Raw genomic sequence first — 19007 nt, forward strand, 5'->3', positions numbered from 1 at the left:
CCATTATCTTTGATAACTGGGAGCTGACTGTAGCTAGCGTACAGTTACACGCAGTCATCCCTACAGACCTGGCAGCTGCCAGCTGTCTTAAAACCACGCTGAGTTTTCCTATAGAAGTCATTCAATCTTCATTTCCTCTGTCTGGCTCACCCCACTGAAGGATACCGAGTCCTTCCTCAGCCTTCCCAAGTCTGTCACCAGCCCTAAATTCACTTTTCCATGTTTGGAGAAACTGCAGTGTCCCAACCCAATGCTGATCCACATTCCAGCAGGCCATTAAGACTAACAACACGTATAAACCAGCAGATTGAATGTATCCTGGAGGATACATATGTGAGCTAGTGCTTTGGAAAAACCCACAGCTGCCTGAAAACTGTGGGGGGGAAAAAAAAAGTGGTTATTTTCCTGAAGAGGAGTGTCCCATCAGCTTCAGCACTCTGAAGGGGCCCAACTGCAGGACACAATAGGATGGGGAGAACAACAGAGCATGGAGCTGGAGCCAATTGAAAATGCAAAGAAACTAGACAGGCAGAACGGGATTATTCAAAGTGGAATCAGAGCAGAGCGTGGGGGTGACTGTATCTCGCTGAAAACACTACTGTGATGACTGTAAAACAGAAGAATCTCGTTTTAGCAAAGAGCCAAGGGACAGCACATAAAACGGGCAGCGGGGAGAGAGAAAGCAGCGAGCGAGCGAGGGAGCGTGGTTGATGGAGGCACCCGCTCGGTGCCCGGCTGGAGGAATGTCATGGCTTCACTTGTGATTGGCTGGGGAATGGAGGAGTCAGTTTTCACGGGGGCTGATCAAAAAGTTCCCTTTTGCTTTCCAGAGTTGCTGTCTGAGCAGAGGCATCGGGAAGAGGAGGCCAGTCGCTCTAACATTCCTCAGGAAAGCTACTTAAATGAAATGAGAAGGCTTCTCTGTCCAAGGATACACAGCCAAGAACAGACGCCGGGAAGCTGTTTTCCTTCTTTTCTCCCCCAACTCCTCCTGGAGTTGAACAGCTCTCATTTCTGGCATGCGTCTCATCTCTCAGGATACTATGTCACAGTATTCTACTAACTTTCTCTTGCTCCCCATACCAGAGTATCCTGTATTAGACTGCGTGCCCAACAAAATCATCAAGCTCGTGGTACTGGGTGGCAGTAGCGTTGGCAAGACAGGTAAGTCCACAGGTGTAGTTCCATGCTTTTTCTTGCTGCTGTACTTCCCAGCTCATTTGCAGCTCAGATAGACCCAAGGCTGTGAAAACTCTTAACTGCTGCAGCTTGAACATTTAAAGTTACATTTTAAGTTAATTTTTTTTTTGAAAATGCACTGAATAATTTGCAAAGCAGATTTGCTGTAGGTCTGGGTAAGCAGCGAACGTGAGGTGGCAGTTAAGAGGAGAGAGCACTGTGTTGGGAGCTGTGCACTCACAAATGATCCTAGCTGGTCTTGTGCAAATTATTTAACCGTGTCTAAATTTCCACAGCCCAAAAATGGGACTAGTGGATTTTACTCTCCTGCTGTAAATGTTTTATGCTCTGTAGGTAAATAGCAGCATACAAGATGTGTCTTCCTGTATTATTCTCCAAAGGAGAGGAGAAGAAAAGAGGGTAAAGCAAGCATTATTGCTTTTGAATATATGGTTCATGATTTCAGAAATTATTAAGGCCAGATCTGTTTTACTATGTCTGAGGTTCTGCAGCACTCAGTAAAATCTTTGATTGCTTTGGATTTGAAGCAGCCACATTTTCATATTATTTTTTAGCTTGTTGAAGATTGCTGCACAATCATCTTCATTTAAGGGTACTAAAGAGGTGATCCAGTAGCCACTGTGAGAAAAATTATTATTTTAAATGAAATCTATGATAAAGTTGTTCACAGAATAAAACCTTTTATTTTGCTGTTAACTAAGTGGTTTTGCAAATGATTAGGAATCTACTGAGATGAAAGAGCTACAGGAATATGAGTTAGTGTTGCCATGACAGGGTTTTGAGTGTTATAAAGTGATCAAGAAAAAGGAAAACATTATAATCCAACAGTGTAAGAAAGCACTGCAGGTTAAGGTGAACAAGGCCCAGGGTGCTGCAGCATGCCCCATGTGTGCAGAGCACATGCAGTTTGTTTGCTGGATGTGATTAGATATCACTAATGGGTTTCATGGGGAGGACTGAGGATTTTTAAGGCTGGGAAGAGCCATTACATCCATCAGCCTCACTTCTTATATGACACAGAGGTCTTAAATCTAGTATTGGGATTAGTTTCAGTTTAGTGGCTTGTTACTCTTTTTCTAAATCATTTCAAATCAAAGGTCAGGCTGTTATACCTGCAATCACAACAAACCAGCCTCTGTGTCCTACGCTGAATGGCCACGCTGAATCTAAGGGGGAATTTCCAATACAAGCTGTGAAAAACTCTGCATTAGGTATCACAGCCTGGCCCCAGATCTTTTTTTGTGAGTGTTGAGAGAAGCATTTGCAGAACAATATGTGAGCAATTCAAAGATTAACTTGGTTTCATATTATACTAACTCTTCCAGTAAGATATTACATGTGTTCTGCAAAGATTTATTTTCGTTCACACTGAAGTCCCATATTTTTTTCATTGTTTTACAGCCCTGGTTGTGCGCTTTCTCACGAAGAGATTTATTGGAGACTATGAAGCCAATACTGGTGAGTCTGCTTTCTGCTGCAGCACTGCAGATAGCTTGAAAAGAAATCCACTCTGTTTTGTGACTGGTGCATATTACAGGAAAGCCAAGCAGTGTTAGATGTCCATAAGGTGCATATTTTCAGTTAATAGCCTCAAGCTATGAAAGCAATAAATCAAAGGCTCATTATTTATGATCCTTTTAGCTATTTTTTTTCCAAATGGATGGAAAAGGATCAGAGTAAAAGGTTTGCTTGGGGACATACCTATACTAAAATGCAGACTCAAGGAACAACTTGCATATCGACTAAACCGCAGAAACCCAACACTGCTCTCTCTGCAACCCCAGGGAAGCCAGAGGAATTCCAAAGTGCGTAAAAGCCAGGTCAGAACTTTTCCTGTGTACTCCCTTTTTTCAGTGGCTTCTATGACAAGGGAGACTTCCAAATTGAAGTCTTCTTTCCATAAAATAAGCAAAGTGACCATGCAAACTGCTTATCCTGCATTTCTTCTTTAATCCTGGCACCTCAGAGGATGTGTTCATGTGAGCTGTTTAATTCACAGCCTCTGTTCCAAGGAAGTGCCAACTGCATTGGCCAGTGTTGTAGAAAGGATCTGCATACACCAAGCTCATACCTACTAGCGCATCCCACACGGAGGCCATCTCACAGTTTTTGTGTGAAGGAGGACAGGATTCAAAGCAGTGATTGCTTCACTTTGGAGATGCATGCTGAATTTAGAATGATGAGTGAAGAAAGGCGATGGCAGTACAAGACACCTTTGATCTCTGCGTGTCTGATGAAATACAGTCTGAAAGCTCCTCCTTACAGCTCCCTCTCACTGACCCTAAGTAACCTTGACGGTTGGCTACACTATTTCTCTTTCTTTTCCTTCATCTCTTCTATGGGAGACTGTACATCAAGTTAGACTTCTGAGCTTTGCAATGGATTGCTGCCAGAGACATTGCTGAGAACCACATGCTTTTCTCATTAAGCTACCAGCCCAAAAGCCATGCTGTAGAAGAAACAAATATGCCAGAAATAAGAAACAGGTGGCAGTGTATTTGTGATCATTCAACCATGCTTCTCCTTCAGCTGGGTGTAAGGCAGAGCACAGTCGGTGTCCAGAAGTACCTGCTCTTTTTTCTGCGATGCATCACAGAGTAGGAATAATATGTTGTCTGGTCTGGGTTCAGGGGTCCAGTATCGTCCCATAAAACAATAACATCTTTTCAGCTTAAAATCTGATGTGTTTTCAAAAAAAAAAAATTCCAGAAGGGCTATATAACCTCACAGAGTCAGTATTAAAACATAACATGATAATGTTGGATTCAGATGCAGCAAACTTTGCCATACTAAATTTCCTTATATTGTAAATATTTCTATGAGCTCAGACTCTTTTCCACTGGAATAAAAAAAACCTCTTTCCTTGAACCAAAGATGATTCTCAGAAGTGATGCCGTTGTTGTCACTAACTGACCCCCCTGTTAATCTGAATTCATTACTCTCCAGTGGATGGGATTTCTCTACGTTTGAGATGAAGTACATTGTTTTAGATGCAGCAGTGACAATTGTATTTGGACAAGACTGAAAGGCTGTACACAACCGCTGTGGATATAGCATTTCTTCACATATCTATGGGACTTGTATTAAGATCTAAAGGAAAATTATTAGAGCTGGATCAGTCTGGATGTTTTGAGCTAGCACTTGGCCCTGAGTATGTGGCATTCAGATTAACCAGAAGTTGGATTCATAGTGTCCAGTCTTTGGGGATTCCAACGAAACTCTGACTGCTAAGGTCACACAAATCCCAAAGAGCATCCAGGTGTTTTGTATACAGTCACTTACTCTGTCTCCAAAATAAGAATACTTTCCTTTTTCAAAAACTTTCAGAAAAATACAATAGGAAACAGCTCACTCCTTTTACAGACAACACCTGGATATCTTGGTTTGAGATTAAAAATACATGCAGTCTGCATTTTCAAAAGTTAACAATATGGATTGAAAACCTGAATTGGATTTATGCACCCACTCTGATTGAATACAAAGTGCCACCTTTCCCAGATACCATCCTAGGTACACCTTCAAAACATCTGCCCACATAGCAAATACAAACCCACTTTACTTAAGTAAACAGCCACACAACCACTCTGGTGCCATTTACTTTTCTATAAGCAGCTACATATCATAAGCCTCAAAAATCTGGATTTCAACAGTTCCGCTTTGTGTACCCTTTCTCCTTTGTTACAGTCACTGACTCTAATGATCTTACTTTTCCACCAGGTGCTTTGTATTCAAGGAAGTTCACCATAGATGGGGAGCAGATCTCTCTACAGGTGCAGGATACTCCCTTTGTTTCATTGGAGGTAAAACATCTGCTCAGTGCATCGGTACCTTACAGCACAGTTACTGTCTCTTGTTTGTTGCCAGCACTCCCATCTCTAACTAACTCCACTTAGCAGAAATATACCCAGGCTCAAACCCAAATGAAGATTCACAGGGGTACCTTAAGCCCCACCAAAGCAAGCCCTTGAAGAGATAAAATCAGGCTCCTTTAAGAGTAAGTCAGAATTAAACCAAATCTATTTCAAACACATTATTGCATCCCAAGCCTAAATAGCAGTAAAGTCATAGCCTGGCTCGCTCCTGCCAACTCCTTGATTGATTTATTTCCTGTCAAATGGTCTCTGTCCCTGCATGGCAGAAAACTCACCTGTCTGGAGGCCCAGCTGTAGACCTCTCTACACACCCAGAATCTCTCTTCTCTAGAAAGGTGTTTCTTTCCAAGGGGACAGGCCTCACAGCAGTTGTCATTTCCAACTAGGGTTCTTTTTTTAAAAAAATTATTTATTCCTTATTTTTAAGGTGTTAGCATTTATCTACACCCTTCTTTCTATCAGTGTTTTAGATAGTCTAGATTTAAATTTTGACTAGGAACCTGTTTCTAGAAATATTTTTCCAAGTAGGATCTAAGATTAAGATGTGATTTTTTGAACATCTGTTTCACGTGCAGAACAAGAGGATGAAAATAGTGTCAAAGCAGCAGGAAATGTAATGAAATTTGTTTTTACATAAATGGTGGAGGTCTCATGAGAGTAATAATTCCTATGGAACAGCTGAGATTTCATGATAAAATTAGGTATCCTCTTGTCACCATCAAACCTAAACCTCTAGGTTTGGCCTTAACCTCAGTCTGAGCTCTGACTTGGCAGAACACGTGTCTGGATGGGAACACCACCTCCTCTCATCCTCTTCCAGGCTAGCCCTGGACAGCTTTATATACCTTGTTTTGTCTGCACGGACCCATGTGTGCATGGGTTCATTTCTGTGCTGGAGAACTGTTCCATCCTGAGCTTACAGAACAGGAGAAGCAAAGCGCCCACAGCCTCAGTTCCCATTTCCATTTTCTCTGATGACTGGAAGTAGATTTAAGCAGAAATCTTTGTCAAAGTTTCACACTCCCTGCCACTGCTGGCGGTGCACAGAGCAGTGGAGAGGACCCCTCATTTACTCTGGACACTAAAAAGCAAACAAAAGCTGCTATGGAAGTCCTCCAAATATTCAAGTGGGACTTAAGAGTACAAAGGCCCTATGCCAGCTTGCTTAGACAGGACCTGCAAAGAGAAGCTGTTGGTGGTGATTAGGCACAATTGGGACTGCCTGATAAACACTTAGCAAAGGGAATCCCCTCTGTGTTCTACCCCATGGGGAAAGCAGGGAGTGAAGGAATTTAATTCCCTCTTTCACGCCAGCTACATGTTTATTTTCTGGTTTCCCTGTTTTAATTAAGACTGTGCCCTAAAGTTCTCTAGCCAGAGCTTCACAAAATTTAGTAATGCCAACAGCTGGGGTTTCTTAGTCAGAAATTATTTTAATTTAGTTAGGAAGGAGTTTCATTTTCTTTGTCCCAGTCAAAGGTCAGCACCGTTTCAACAATTCCCAGAGGCACACACTTATCTTAGCCTGTATCTCTGTTTGCATCAAAAGCTGCATTTGAAATCATTTGAAGGGACTGTTCCTGAACAGGACTTGTTAAGACTGAGAATAAGTTGGATTTTCTGTTAAAATCCTTAAGGAAGAGAGTTTCTTGCACTCCGCAGGCTGAGCACAGTGTTCCAGGAGGAAGTCATGTGGAAGCCCTCGGGACTCTGGCCACACTGGAAATGTTAATGTTTAAGAGAGAAACAGAAGCAAACAGATAACTGGTTTTGTTAGGTGATTCATTGCTGCTTGGTCTATCCATGGCAAATGACTGTGTGTTTCAAAATTCATTCTGGAGCAGAGATTTCCATTTTAAAAGCAGCCCACTAGCCTTTGATTTTCCTGAATAAAGCATTCCGTTGGGGATTATCCATCCATCTCACTACTGGGTGGGCCTAGCTGGAGTCACTGAGAATTTCTGCTCATTAGGGCGCTCTGAATGTACACCTTCTCCAAAAACATTTTCAAACGCTTGCCAGAGCAATTAGTTCTTTTTCCCCATGAAAGGAGTTTGCTGGTGAAAAGAGGCTAGCAGGACATGAAGGGTGGCTAATTATCTACAGATTGGCAATAACCCAGACACCAACAGTGCCAATCGCCCTTCTTCCCACAGTCTGCCCTGGCCTGGCTTGAGTTCACTCTCGTTAACCTTTTAAACAAGGCTGCTAGTGAGGATCCCTCTTCATTCCGCGCGCAACTCTGTTGGGTTTTTGGGTCTGAGGGTTTTGAGGAGGGAGAGGAGTGATAAGAACATCTGTTGAACGATTTCACTAACAGGATTTAGCATTACTGTGAGCTGGCAAGGGCAAAGAGCTACGAGGTGTCATGAGCCAGTGTCTCTATGGGCAATACTGGAATATTTACAACGGGCAATTAGTTAGCAGAACTCCTGTTGAAAGTTGTAAGCCTAATTTTTACTCTGAGCCTTCAGAAATTCTGCTTCCTTCTTCTCACAGAAGAGTCTTGTCAGTACTCCTTTTTTTTACTGTCTGATCTACCATAAAAGAACTGATAAGTTTTACTCATTCTTTTCCACCTCTGCTTCCTGAAGGCAGGCTTTATAATTCATATTTAGGTGTCTAAATAAAAGTAATCTGTTTTGGGAGATTGCTGAGCACACACAAATTCTGTTAAAACAAATGTGAATGGCGGATATATATTCTATAGATAAATAGGAATGGAACATATGTTCTAATAGTCTTACTGAAGTTGATGAAGATTTCCCGAACAGAATTTAGCAATAACAATAAAAGTTTGGGCTTTGTATTTGTGATGTTGAACTCCCCCTAAAATAGACAAAAGCCTCTAGTTCCTCCAACTTCATCAAGAGCTGAATACTGAATATGCTTAGTGCCTTGTTAGATATGAAAGAAATTACAAAATTCCAGAAAGCCTGTAATATTGACAGGAGTGTCAGTTCTTACAAACCAAGCATACTGGCAATAACTGCAGCAGGGATCTCCCTCTCTGGTTGGGTTACACGCCAGCACGGATAACAAAGAGTAGAGGATTAGCTGAAAACAGCTTCGTCTTGAAAAGTGAGCTGATCTCTTTGCAAGCCCCACAGAATTGTATTCAGTTTTATGTTCCCAACGCTGGTGATTGTTATGGCTGTCTGAGTAGGAGTGGTGATGGACTGAACAAACGTGTGACCAGCAAAACAATCATGTAAACCCATTGCTGCTCTACAAATGAGCAATGAGATTTCACCTCATTTTCAGTTCCAGTTACTGGTTATTTGTAACAAATTGCTTTTTTGAAGTAACTTTGCCTTTGACTATCTGGACACCTACATGGCAGAAAAACCTGTCAGGCTTCACCAGAGTTAGTGAGAACCTCTCTCCGTGAAGACATTGAATACAGAATTGGAAAAAGCCCTAAAAAACCACCTTGGGGGCCAACCGTTCAGTTGCAGTAGTGTGAGTAGCCCGCTGAGTTTTACAGTGCTCTTACCGTGCCCGTCACCATTTTATCCACAATAAAAGCACGGGTTTCTGTCACACTGGTTTAGTACAATAGAAAACAGAACAAACTTTTCAATATCAGTATTTTGGCTGTTCTCTTATTTTCAACCAATTTGATTTGAACTCTCTCCACTCCACATTACTGCTTACCTGTAATATGTTACTGACACAGTGGAAATTTCTCCTGTGCCTGGTACATTCCCCAGCAGTCAGAGAGGTTTCTGCCAGTACACTGAGAAACAGCCACCCATTAAAACAAAGCTCCGAGCAGTTCACAGTGCTGTATGACTGTTTGCTCTCTCTGCTGCCTATTCCCAGTTTTCTAATCTCACACCTCTTGGTTTTGATGGCAGGATGACACTGACAGCATATGCTGCCAAGAGCAGATAAACCGTTCAATCTATTGGGCAGATGGCTTCGTGTTTGTTTACTCCATCACAGACTATGAGAGCTACCGAGTCATCCGTCCCCTGCACCAGCACATCCGCAAGATTCACCCAAACGCTAACATTCCCCTGCTTCTGATGGCGAACAAAGGAGACCTCCTGCGAGCCAGGCAGGTGTCCTCCAAAGAAGGACTCCAGCTGGCCAGTGAACTGGGAGGTACTTACTACGAAGTTTCAGCCCGGGAAAACTGTGAGGGAGTACATGAAGCCTTCCAGCAGCTTTGTCAGGAGGTCAGCAGGATGATTGGGAGCTGCAACGGAGAGAAACGAAGAGGCCTCCACCTTGTCCGACCCAAGTCTCCAAATATGCAGGACTTAAAGAGACGTTTGAAACAGGCTCTGACTTCCAAAGGGAAATCTGCCACTACGCTTTGATGTAGCCAACAGAAATTGTTTTCCACAGCCCTGAAAAAAAGGCAAGAAAATAAGCTGGTAGTAAGGGGCATCACTGAAATTCAGCAATCAGGTTGTGTGAGAGGCTCTTTCATTTTGTCTTTACATGTTCCTTAAAAATCCTGTGCTCGTTCAGCAAAGGAACTTACAGAATTTGCTCTTTGGGGCAAGAATTTAGAAACTGTGATTTAAAAAATAGATTGTCTCAAATGATTTCTTTTTGAAAGCAACACAGTCAAAGAGTTTAGGCTTAACACGTGGATTTCATTAATAAAAATAATTCAATCCTACTTTTAAGTGAAGTGACTTCTCTTGGGGATGGTTGTATTCCCAAACATAGGCAATAAGCTACAGCAAGACATGAGGAGAGTGATGTGAGTTATAATGAGCAAGCAAAATGTATTTTTGCTTAGTCACAAGACTGGAAAAGAAAGGCAAAAAGTAAATGAAGAGCACAAATAGTGAAAAGTAGTAATTGAAAGCTTTTAAATTGCAGTTTAGAAAGTGTTCTTAGCAGCTTGGGGAGAGGTTTGTTCATATGCAAGCTTTACCCTTACAGTGTCTCTTTAAAGGGAGATTTTTTAAAAATCACTATTTTTTCAGATTATTTTTCTTTAAATGCATCTTGACTGTTTCTAAAAGTGATTATATGGGGAAAATACATACTTGTAGCAGCATTTTGTAGTCAGTTTCTCCATGGTGTACTTCTCATTTTTCTATAGGTTTCCGACGTGGGGTTTAAAAACCTGCAAAAAAATGGACTGTATTAATCAAGAGCAAGGAGGTGACCTAAAACTATTGAACTTTTTTCCCAAGTTAGTTAGATTTCAAGTTCAAGATGGCGTTTTAAAGAAACAAGGCCTTCACATAAAGTATATTTAATTCGTTAGTTCTTTTTTTTTTTTTTAAGAATAAAAGGTTTTATGATGCCTGAAATTCCTGGCTTCGGGAATTCATCACTTTGTTATTTGCCTTAGTACCAGCCTTTACTCAATACCTCACAGTGCATCCAAATCACCAGTCTATCAACACTTGTTTCCCTGGCAGCATCTCACCACGTTGTGTCTCAGCATGTACAAAGGGATTTGAAGCTGCATCCTGTGAGCTGGCCCGTTTTATGGTAGCAATAACAACGGCACGAAGCATCCACCATTCTGTTCCCCAGGAGAGTGGAAAGAAACGGGGTTGGACCATGCAAAAGTCATGATGCAACAATCTTTTCTTTAAATAGACCACCTGAGCAATTCACAGGCACATGAAATGAAATAAAGCTCAGTGATTTACACTGAGGAACACAGAAGGGAAAACCCTCGTTTGATGGAATAGAAAAATATTCCCAGCTGCAGTTTCAGCTGGCAATACTGAGCTAAATCAATGTTTTACTCCTTATTAGCAGCAAAAATGTAAATTGAGTCTGATGAGTATTTATATAGCTCAGGGCTTGAAAATATAATTTATATTTTTCTTGTCCCTATGTTAGACCACCCTAGTCATGATTTTCCCTATCACCTGGATTTGCTCTATCTACAGCTCACTTTCTGTTTTATTTATTGTACTCCACAGCTGGTCATCTGAGAATGTCTTATGTTCTGATTAATTCAAAATTCTTTTATTCACACAAAAGAACTGCACCTTTTTTTAAAAATTAGTTTCAAGTGGTAGCAGGAGGGGAAAAGGAAAGTTAGATCATCCAAACAGGGACTCAAACAATACCAGAGGTTTTCTACTTTAGCTTATGGTTAATTAACAATTTGATGTTTGAGCAGTGTCATTATTCATTGCAGGCACTTTGGTATGGCATTTATTAGCAGAGAATTTCAATATTTTAAATTACCAATAACATAGCTCAAATACTGAATCTAAAGATTCAATAACATGAAAAAGAGCAAAGTTTGCGAGAGACACACAAACTGAAAATTGTTTACCTTGGAAAAATGATCACCAATTTTGAACAGCAATTAAATATTTTACCATCCCAGTACTGTATAACAAGGGCTAAATTTGCTGAAGACAATTTGCTGACAACATTTGTTTTCATAAGAGCCTACGAGAATTAGGTGCTCTAGCTTGTTAAATTTGTTTGTAACTTACTCCTTCAGCTCTCAACAAATTTCAAACCTGTCAATGTTTTCTTTTCAATAGTGATTAATAAAAACATGTAAGGTCTTTCTTGAGTAGTGTATAAAATGGCTCCTTTACAACTCACATCTTTAAATGTTCCTTGTTTATTCTAGACTAAAAATATATTTTTTTCCCTTTTTATAACCTAATACACCCTGCTTTGGAAGTATACACAAGTATTCCTACAGTTGTATTCTTACATAAGTAAGTATTCCCACATTCCTGCAGCACTGGTGGAGAAAAAAAAGTCTACATTTTAGCTCAGGCCAAAAAATATTGAAACATTTAAGTCTTCTCCTAAATACTAACATGTGGCAAACATTTATTCTGCTACAGAAACTTGAGTATAGGATTTCCTTTGTTCATTGACCAGCAATACAAATCCTGTAATAGCTTTGATACTGGTTTTAAGCCAGGATGTAGTCTACAGAAGACAATAGAGCTCAGCAGTTTTATTAGCAGTGCTGTACTTAAGCACCAGAACACACCGCTGTGCCACTGAAGCTGAGCAAGGCTGAGGAAGGAGAACGGTAGCATGAAGAGCAGGGAGAAGAGAAAGCTGTAGAATTAAATGCCTAAAAATAATCACATAAAATATCAAAGATTAGTCATGTAGAACCTGATCCTGAATTAGAATCTTCAGGCTGCCAGGGGAAAACATGTATTCTACTGAAGGTTTAAAATTAAGCCTCTAGAGAGAAGGTATTTGACATAAAGTCAAGAGAGGAAAGGAAAAAAAAGCTTTGAGAGTGGGGTGGGGTTTTTTTTATAGCAAGGCAAATTCTCATCTCGGTTGTATTGTTAAATCCAGATTAACTCCACTGGAAGCAATACCAACAGCAACAAGCTGTAGAATTCACGGGTTTTTTTTCATCCTTCTTCATTCTCCTGAGCAATTTAAATCTTGTGCACCATCTGGTTTTCAAGATGGTTTACAGCTGGGTTTACTTGGGCACAAAGCAGTTGAGTGATTTGCCCCAAGGTTACACAGCTGAGCAAGTACTTGACAGGAACTCAAAAACTGTGTCCTTGTAATTAATTCCCAACTCTTTACAACAACTACCAGACCATACCACCTCCCTCAAGGTATGCACAAAGCCCAGTGAGTTGTACTACACTAGAATGTAATTAAAAGTTGGAAAAAGTTACTTAAATTACAAGCTATGTTATGAACTGACTGAGCAAAGTATTACTGACGTGCTGGCACCGTGCACCATTACAGTAATACCAAGACTGGCTTGTGAGTTAGCGAAGATATTTGTAAATGGTTATTTTCTGCAGTATTTCTGTCAGTTGCATTTCTCACACATTTCCAGTGGTTCCCCATGGAAATACAGCATGACTTGGGAGACAGGAAAATCAGGCTCCATTTTTAACTTTCCCTGTGACTTGCTTGATGATCTTGGCCAGATGTCTTAGTCGAAGTCACTGTGTCCGTAAGTAAGAGGAAGGATATTGCCACATCTTTGCCATGCGCTTTAGCATCCACAGGAGAGAATCACCAGTGAGAAATAAAGGAATTGCCCACGTTTGCAGTAGAGATGGCTTAAATCTTACCATCTGAAGTCAGATCTTCATTCTGGATTCCTTAAACTCGGAGTTGTTTGGATCCCACACTTGAAACATAGGAAAAAATTGGAAAATTCAGATCTTGATTTCAAGGAACAGCTCAGACAGAAATATTTGTGTCCAGGGTACCTGGCTACTCACAGGACTTACGTCAGGTGTACAAATGAAGAGGAACAAGTAACTTTCTGAAACATCGAAAGAAACTTAGTCTGTACCTGAAAACAGTTGTCTAATTGTTTTACAGGGCAAACTGGAAGGCTGCCAGCTTATTGTTAGAGCTGGATTTCCCTCTGCCCACTGCCAAGCTAGAAGACTTTGGGTCAAAATCCTACTGACTCTGCTAGAGCTGCAGCTATGTTTGCAGAGCCAGCACATGACCCTGAAGCAGCAGAATGTCGTGACATATTTGCTAGTATTTAGTTGTTCACGTATTTTCAGAGTTCTTACGAGCTGTCCCTGTCTGGTTTGGGGCTAGCACAGGAAAGCCATGCAATTAAAAGTTAAAAAAAAGATCTCCAGTTTCACTCTAAAAACCTCAAAAGCAGGGAAAATGGTGCTAGAAAAGATGATCCAATCGATCACCTCTAGAGACAAAGCAAGACTCTTCCTTTGATAATTTTCCTCCCCTGTTGTCACTGGCTCTGCCCTTCCTTGTCCCTCTCCATGCATGCCTTTGATCTCGTTTAATTTAGCAAGCAAAAACTTCTGCAATTGTTCTTCCGTAGGCTTAGAAATATATTTTTTGCTGTTTAGTTCAAAATTTATTTTTAATTATTTTAACTCTAAACATGGTTTATAGCAAAAGAAGAGTGTCTACTTAGCCTTTTGACCTTATTTACCTAAAGCATTTTAAAGCACAGCTAAACGAAGCCAGTACAACTCTGTATTTAGACAAACCTTTGAATTCATGCCATTTCTCCCCAAGTGCTCTCGCTGGCTTAGCCCAATATTTCCTTCCCTTGTTTTGTGCTTACAGCGTTGAGCTGGTTTGTATTGCGTAGTCATTGCTTACTAAAACCTGTTTAGTTCTTGTCAAGTTTTGCTGCTCTCCGCTGAAATCGCTTCAGTTTAATCAAGCAAGTTCTCTTCTCTAAGCAGCTGTGCAACTGGTAGATGAGCTCAGAACAGCTGGTGATTTTCTGCTCTGTCACATTTTTGCCCATTATTGAAGATTTGGGAATAAACATGAGCACGGAGAGCGATGCAGCAAACACAGTTCTAGTCTCCCTTCATCTGGCAACCTCCTGTGGTGACAATAATTTTATCCATCACAAAGTGGACAAAGTTTAGCCTGAATGATAGTGTTTCAGCACAGGTTCCTACAGATGGAAAAAACACTAAATATAAAGCAGAGAGTTGAGTTGATAGGCTCTGTGAACCCTAGGAGCCAATTCATTCAGGAGCTGTCATACCAATCTTCTTTTCTTTAGAAGATACATTTTTTAAATTTTCCTTTTTATCCAAATGGGTTTCAAGACACAGCCTCTGGATCTCGTCACGCAGACACTTACTGTCTCCTCTGTAGCAGGTCAAGGGGAAGCTGCACATTTTCTAAATATGATGGGTGAAAGTATGCATGCCTGGTGCTGTTATTATGGATGATTGTGGAGACTGTTCCTAAGGGTAATGTTTTTCTTCTTTCAGGGCAATAATGCAGAACACTAGCAATCAGTAACTGGTCATTTTGAAAAGACATTAGTTTTGTTTGCTGAATCTGGAGACACACTGTACCTTCTCTGCTGGTTAGAAAGCTCACCAGATAAGCAGGGGTTGGGCTTTTTCTGATGTAGCCTTTGAACTCTCACAAAGAGACTTGAATTATGTCACTTTTTGACTGTGATCCAGGTTTCCAGATGCTTGCAGGAGCCACCACTCTTCACAGTGTTCTGCATTGTATTTCACTTCAAAACTCTCCATATTTTCCTATGCCATGATGAAAAAGCGAAACAACTTTGGAATATCACACTGAAGTGCAATAGCCTATTCTCCTGCCTCCCTATTTTTGATGAAGATTATGGGTGTCTGAGCTGGTTTTACATTTGTTGGGGACTAGAACTCATACTTGTGCTCTATAAGCCAAGGTGTTTATCATTTCAAATGAACAAGACTCTTCATTATTTAACGAGCAGAACAAGTCGTACACCTCAGCAGTTCTGTGACTGTCAGGAAAGAGCAGTGGGATAGGGGAATGAAAGAGAGGCATAAAATCTTTAAATTCTGCTCCTGTGTGCATTTGATTTTCAGTAAGAGAGACTGACTCTCCGTCAAGCACTGGGAAAGGTGCTGAATATAGAGAAAGCAGTGATGGCAGTTCTGGCTCAACAGTCTGTGCTCCAATTGCCCTGTTTGGGGGTGGTGGGGGAGGTCAACATATATGAGAAGAAGCTCCCAAGTGCACAAAAAGGGGTTATGGGGAAGCCATGGGTTCTCTGAGGCAGAACTGAAATGACGTTTCTGTGAATTACACATCTGGAGGTGCTCTGCTGCAATGGAAAACCAGAATCCAGGCCTTGGAGCGCCATTAGCATCTCCCATCTACGTCCTTTCAGAGCAGTCGCGAAGACCCCACGTGTTCATCACATTCCAGCCCGCGTGGATAAATTATGCCTCTGTCAAAGTCGCTGCTTCTCCTGAAGGGCTACAATAGTGTTCCTGGTCTCAGTGTAGATACTGGTACAGCTCCAGCAACGAACGGAGGGTTTGAGTTGCCATTCTTATCCACCCTTCTAACTGCCAAGACCACCTATGAAGTCCAGAGTCCAAGAGCTAGTACCAAATACCAAATTTATCCAACCAGTGTTCATCAGTCTATGCTGGAGAACAGTAACTGGCTCTCAGGAGAGCCATAATCTGCCAAAAGAGCAGCTTTTAAACCCAGAATACATATTTGTGTCAGGACTGTGAAATGATTCATTTTATATGTAAGGGCTCTTCTGCTAGCATTATTTATTAGGCAGCTTTAGAGAAAGCAAGAAGTTTTGTTTCTAAATCCTGAGTGCTAATCATTGAGATTCCTCTTTTTATCTATTTTTGTATTTTTAATTTTAGCCATTTGCACTTATGAACCTTGCGCTGGGGAATGAAGCAAAACAAATGGAGCCAAAGGTTCATCTCTTTATATGTTTGGCAACGCACATTTTCCCCACGCTGTAAATAAGTCTCAAAACTGGAAGAACCAAGAACCATGAATAGGGCTGAGAGAATATGTTCAGATTGCAAAGCCCAGACATCCCTAATCCCTGTGCAGTGGCTACTGGTAAGAGCCACTGGTAAGACAAGAATATACATCTAAAAAGCATCAGCGCTCACCACTTATTTACACATGGTTTTCAAGGAGCTTTAAAACCAAGGCTTCACAGGATGAGGGGAGAAGGCTGTTAAAGGGTTAAATGTTTCCTGCCTTTAATCTAGAATCACGTAATGTGGAATGAATGTTTCAGCTCAAACTGTTTCCTCACTCTGACAGTGTCATGGTGTGAGGTCAAAGTGTGGGAGAGATGGGGAGAAAAGAGGGGGAGCATGGAGTGGTGAGCTAGTAAACCCAGAGAAACGCACAGACACCCGGAGAAATAAAAAGGACGGTTTCTCAAGCAGCTTCAGCCCAGCTGGAAGGGCTGTGGTGGAGCCACAGGCAAAGTGTGTATGACTTTAAGGACTTCCTGCCTCTGCTTCTCCCCTGTGTGCGTGCTTCTGCTCTGGGCACGGTTCCCACGCTACATTGCAAAATGCGCCTTGAGTTTCTCACAGTATCTCTGCCCAGACACTAACTGCAGCTTCAGTCCTTCCTGCACCCTGCAAATTCAGGAGGTGGGACTCCTTTGGGGGGACTGCTTGCTATTTTTATTTTTCCTGCCTGCATGGGTCTTTTCCTATGCTACCAGATCTGTTTCGTACACCAAAGGGCTCTACCCAGCGCGGCAAACTTCAATTTAAAAATTCATCAGATTTCAAATTCACTTGATTTTGCAGACCAACCTGATCTCAGATCACTCCTTACATACAGAGAGACTGGTCTGGTTTGATTTCATTTGCAGGCCTTCCTACAAGGACGAAGTAATCACTCATTCATGACTATCACGATGTCAAAATACATTTGTACAGATCAGTGCATCACATGTTTGTCTGCTTCCCTTGTAATTTTCACCTCCTCTGCCATGGGCAAAAGTTTCCATTGGGGAATTTTTACTTATTTAATATCTTGCTAATTAACATAAGCTTCTAATCACTGATACAGGGATAGAGAAAAACAGAAAATATAAACAATTACACAAACACTTAAGTAAACACATTTCGTTACCCCTCCCTCTTAAGCCAAACGCAACAGTCTCGACCTCCCTGTTTCCATCCTGGGTTACACTCAGTCCACCCCAATTCCTTGCTTCTCCTTCTTAAACACATCTGAGCAAGGGCACCACGTGCCTCTTTGGTGGGCTGATGTTTTGGCATGCAACAGAGTGTTGCATGGGTGTCAGAGCTGCTGGTGACAGGCACATGGCACTTCATGGTCATCTCCCCCATGGGTCCCCTCTGCAGCCTTTGGTGTACACTACCTGGGGGCTTACACATCAATGCATAAACCCAACAATTTATGGCCAATGCACTCCTCCCAAGGAGCAAAGATAAGGACACCCCCCTCCCCAAATGATGACAGTACCAAAAAAAGAGATTTGGTAGATCAGCCTACTGCTGAGAATAGTAAATTCTGCATCTTCCCACCAAATGATAACAAATGTCTGAAGGGAATCAGCTGACAAATCCTCTTGCTCAACACCACTCACAGCCCCTCAGCTGCATGAAAAAAACAAACTCCTTTCATGGCAGGAAATCCTCAGGCCAGTTTGTCACCAGGATTCAGAAAGATTTAAATAACAGAGCTGCTAAGAGCAGATTTTGACTGGTGGATGATACAGCCAGAAAAGCTGGTCAGCGAGCAGTTCTGTGGGCTGACAGGTACAAATCCTATTTTAAGGCTATCAGGCAAAGGTGGGTTCTAATGCTTTCAGGATAAAGATGCAGGCTCCTCCAAGGAGGAGGACTCTAGAACTCTTTTTAGGAGTTCTACATGAAAACAAGTTCTTATGATTTAGGAAAAGGTCGAACTCCTGCCCACAGCTCCAAACATTTTATTTCTAAAATGGGCCGCATGAAAATTCCCTAGGTCAGACCTACCAGTTGTCAGCACGCAGTTTCAGCCTTCAAAATGAACTGAAAGATCTTCATTTCAGTCTCCTCTTCAATGCTACTATGTGTATTGGAACACACAAAGGAATGTCCTTTGTGGGACACTACCAGTTCCTCTAGTCCCATGTCTTCTCACTCCCTGTCTCTCAGGCATGTTTTCCTGCTAGTGCAAGACATGATGTAACTTAAGGGACCAAGGACACTGCAGGGTGGTGCTCAGGTTGTCCCACCCCTATGCTTCAGTGCCAATAAAATTAAAATGATACTTCCTTTCTTTGTAAAGGGTTTTGAGATCTATTGATTGAAACTCCCGTGTGTAAGCCAGGTGTCATACTGGTTTCAACATTCTATCGCTGCTCTCTTGGGTGGAGAAGAGCTGATGGTTTATTAATAGAATAGGAAGTGGGGATTAAACTTTGCTCTCTAATTACAACAAAAGCTACAAGAGCTCTGCAGCTTCTGGGTGAACCTAGGAATGAACAACTGTTTCTAAGGAAGGTGAATCCCAGAAGCAGAAACCCAGATTGATGTCTCACAGGGAGCTGAATTAAAACAAGGTCAGGCCTGGCAGCCTGCCTCCTCCTCACCTTGTGAATATTCTCCAAGGGACGGATCTGGAACATAACTGTTTTGACACAGGGTTTCCTGTTGCAAATGCTCTGTGCAGACTCCACATCAAGCAGACGGGATTTTTTTTTTTTAATATTTGCCTAAGCCA

At 41.6% G+C, this 19007-nt stretch overlaps 1 protein-coding gene across 1 annotated transcript; it reads left to right on the forward strand.

Annotated features, from left to right (window-relative positions):
* The first annotated feature begins 854 nt into the window (after positions 1-854).
* LOC137668121 (ras-like protein family member 11A-like) lies at positions 855-9500 on the forward strand. The gene is made up of 4 exons (XM_068409417.1): positions 855-1164; positions 2602-2658; positions 4918-5000; positions 8933-9500. Exons 1-4 carry the CDS (start codon positions 1020-1022, stop codon positions 9398-9400), a joined length of 753 nt encoding a protein of 250 aa, XP_068265518.1. The 5' UTR covers positions 855-1019; the 3' UTR covers positions 9401-9500.
* The last annotated feature ends 9507 nt before the right edge of the window (positions 9501-19007 follow it).

Source organism: Nyctibius grandis, chromosome 10 (genome assembly GCF_013368605.1).
Source record: "Nyctibius grandis isolate bNycGra1 chromosome 10, bNycGra1.pri, whole genome shotgun sequence".
NCBI classification, from domain to species: Eukaryota; Metazoa; Chordata; class Aves; order Nyctibiiformes; family Nyctibiidae; genus Nyctibius; species Nyctibius grandis.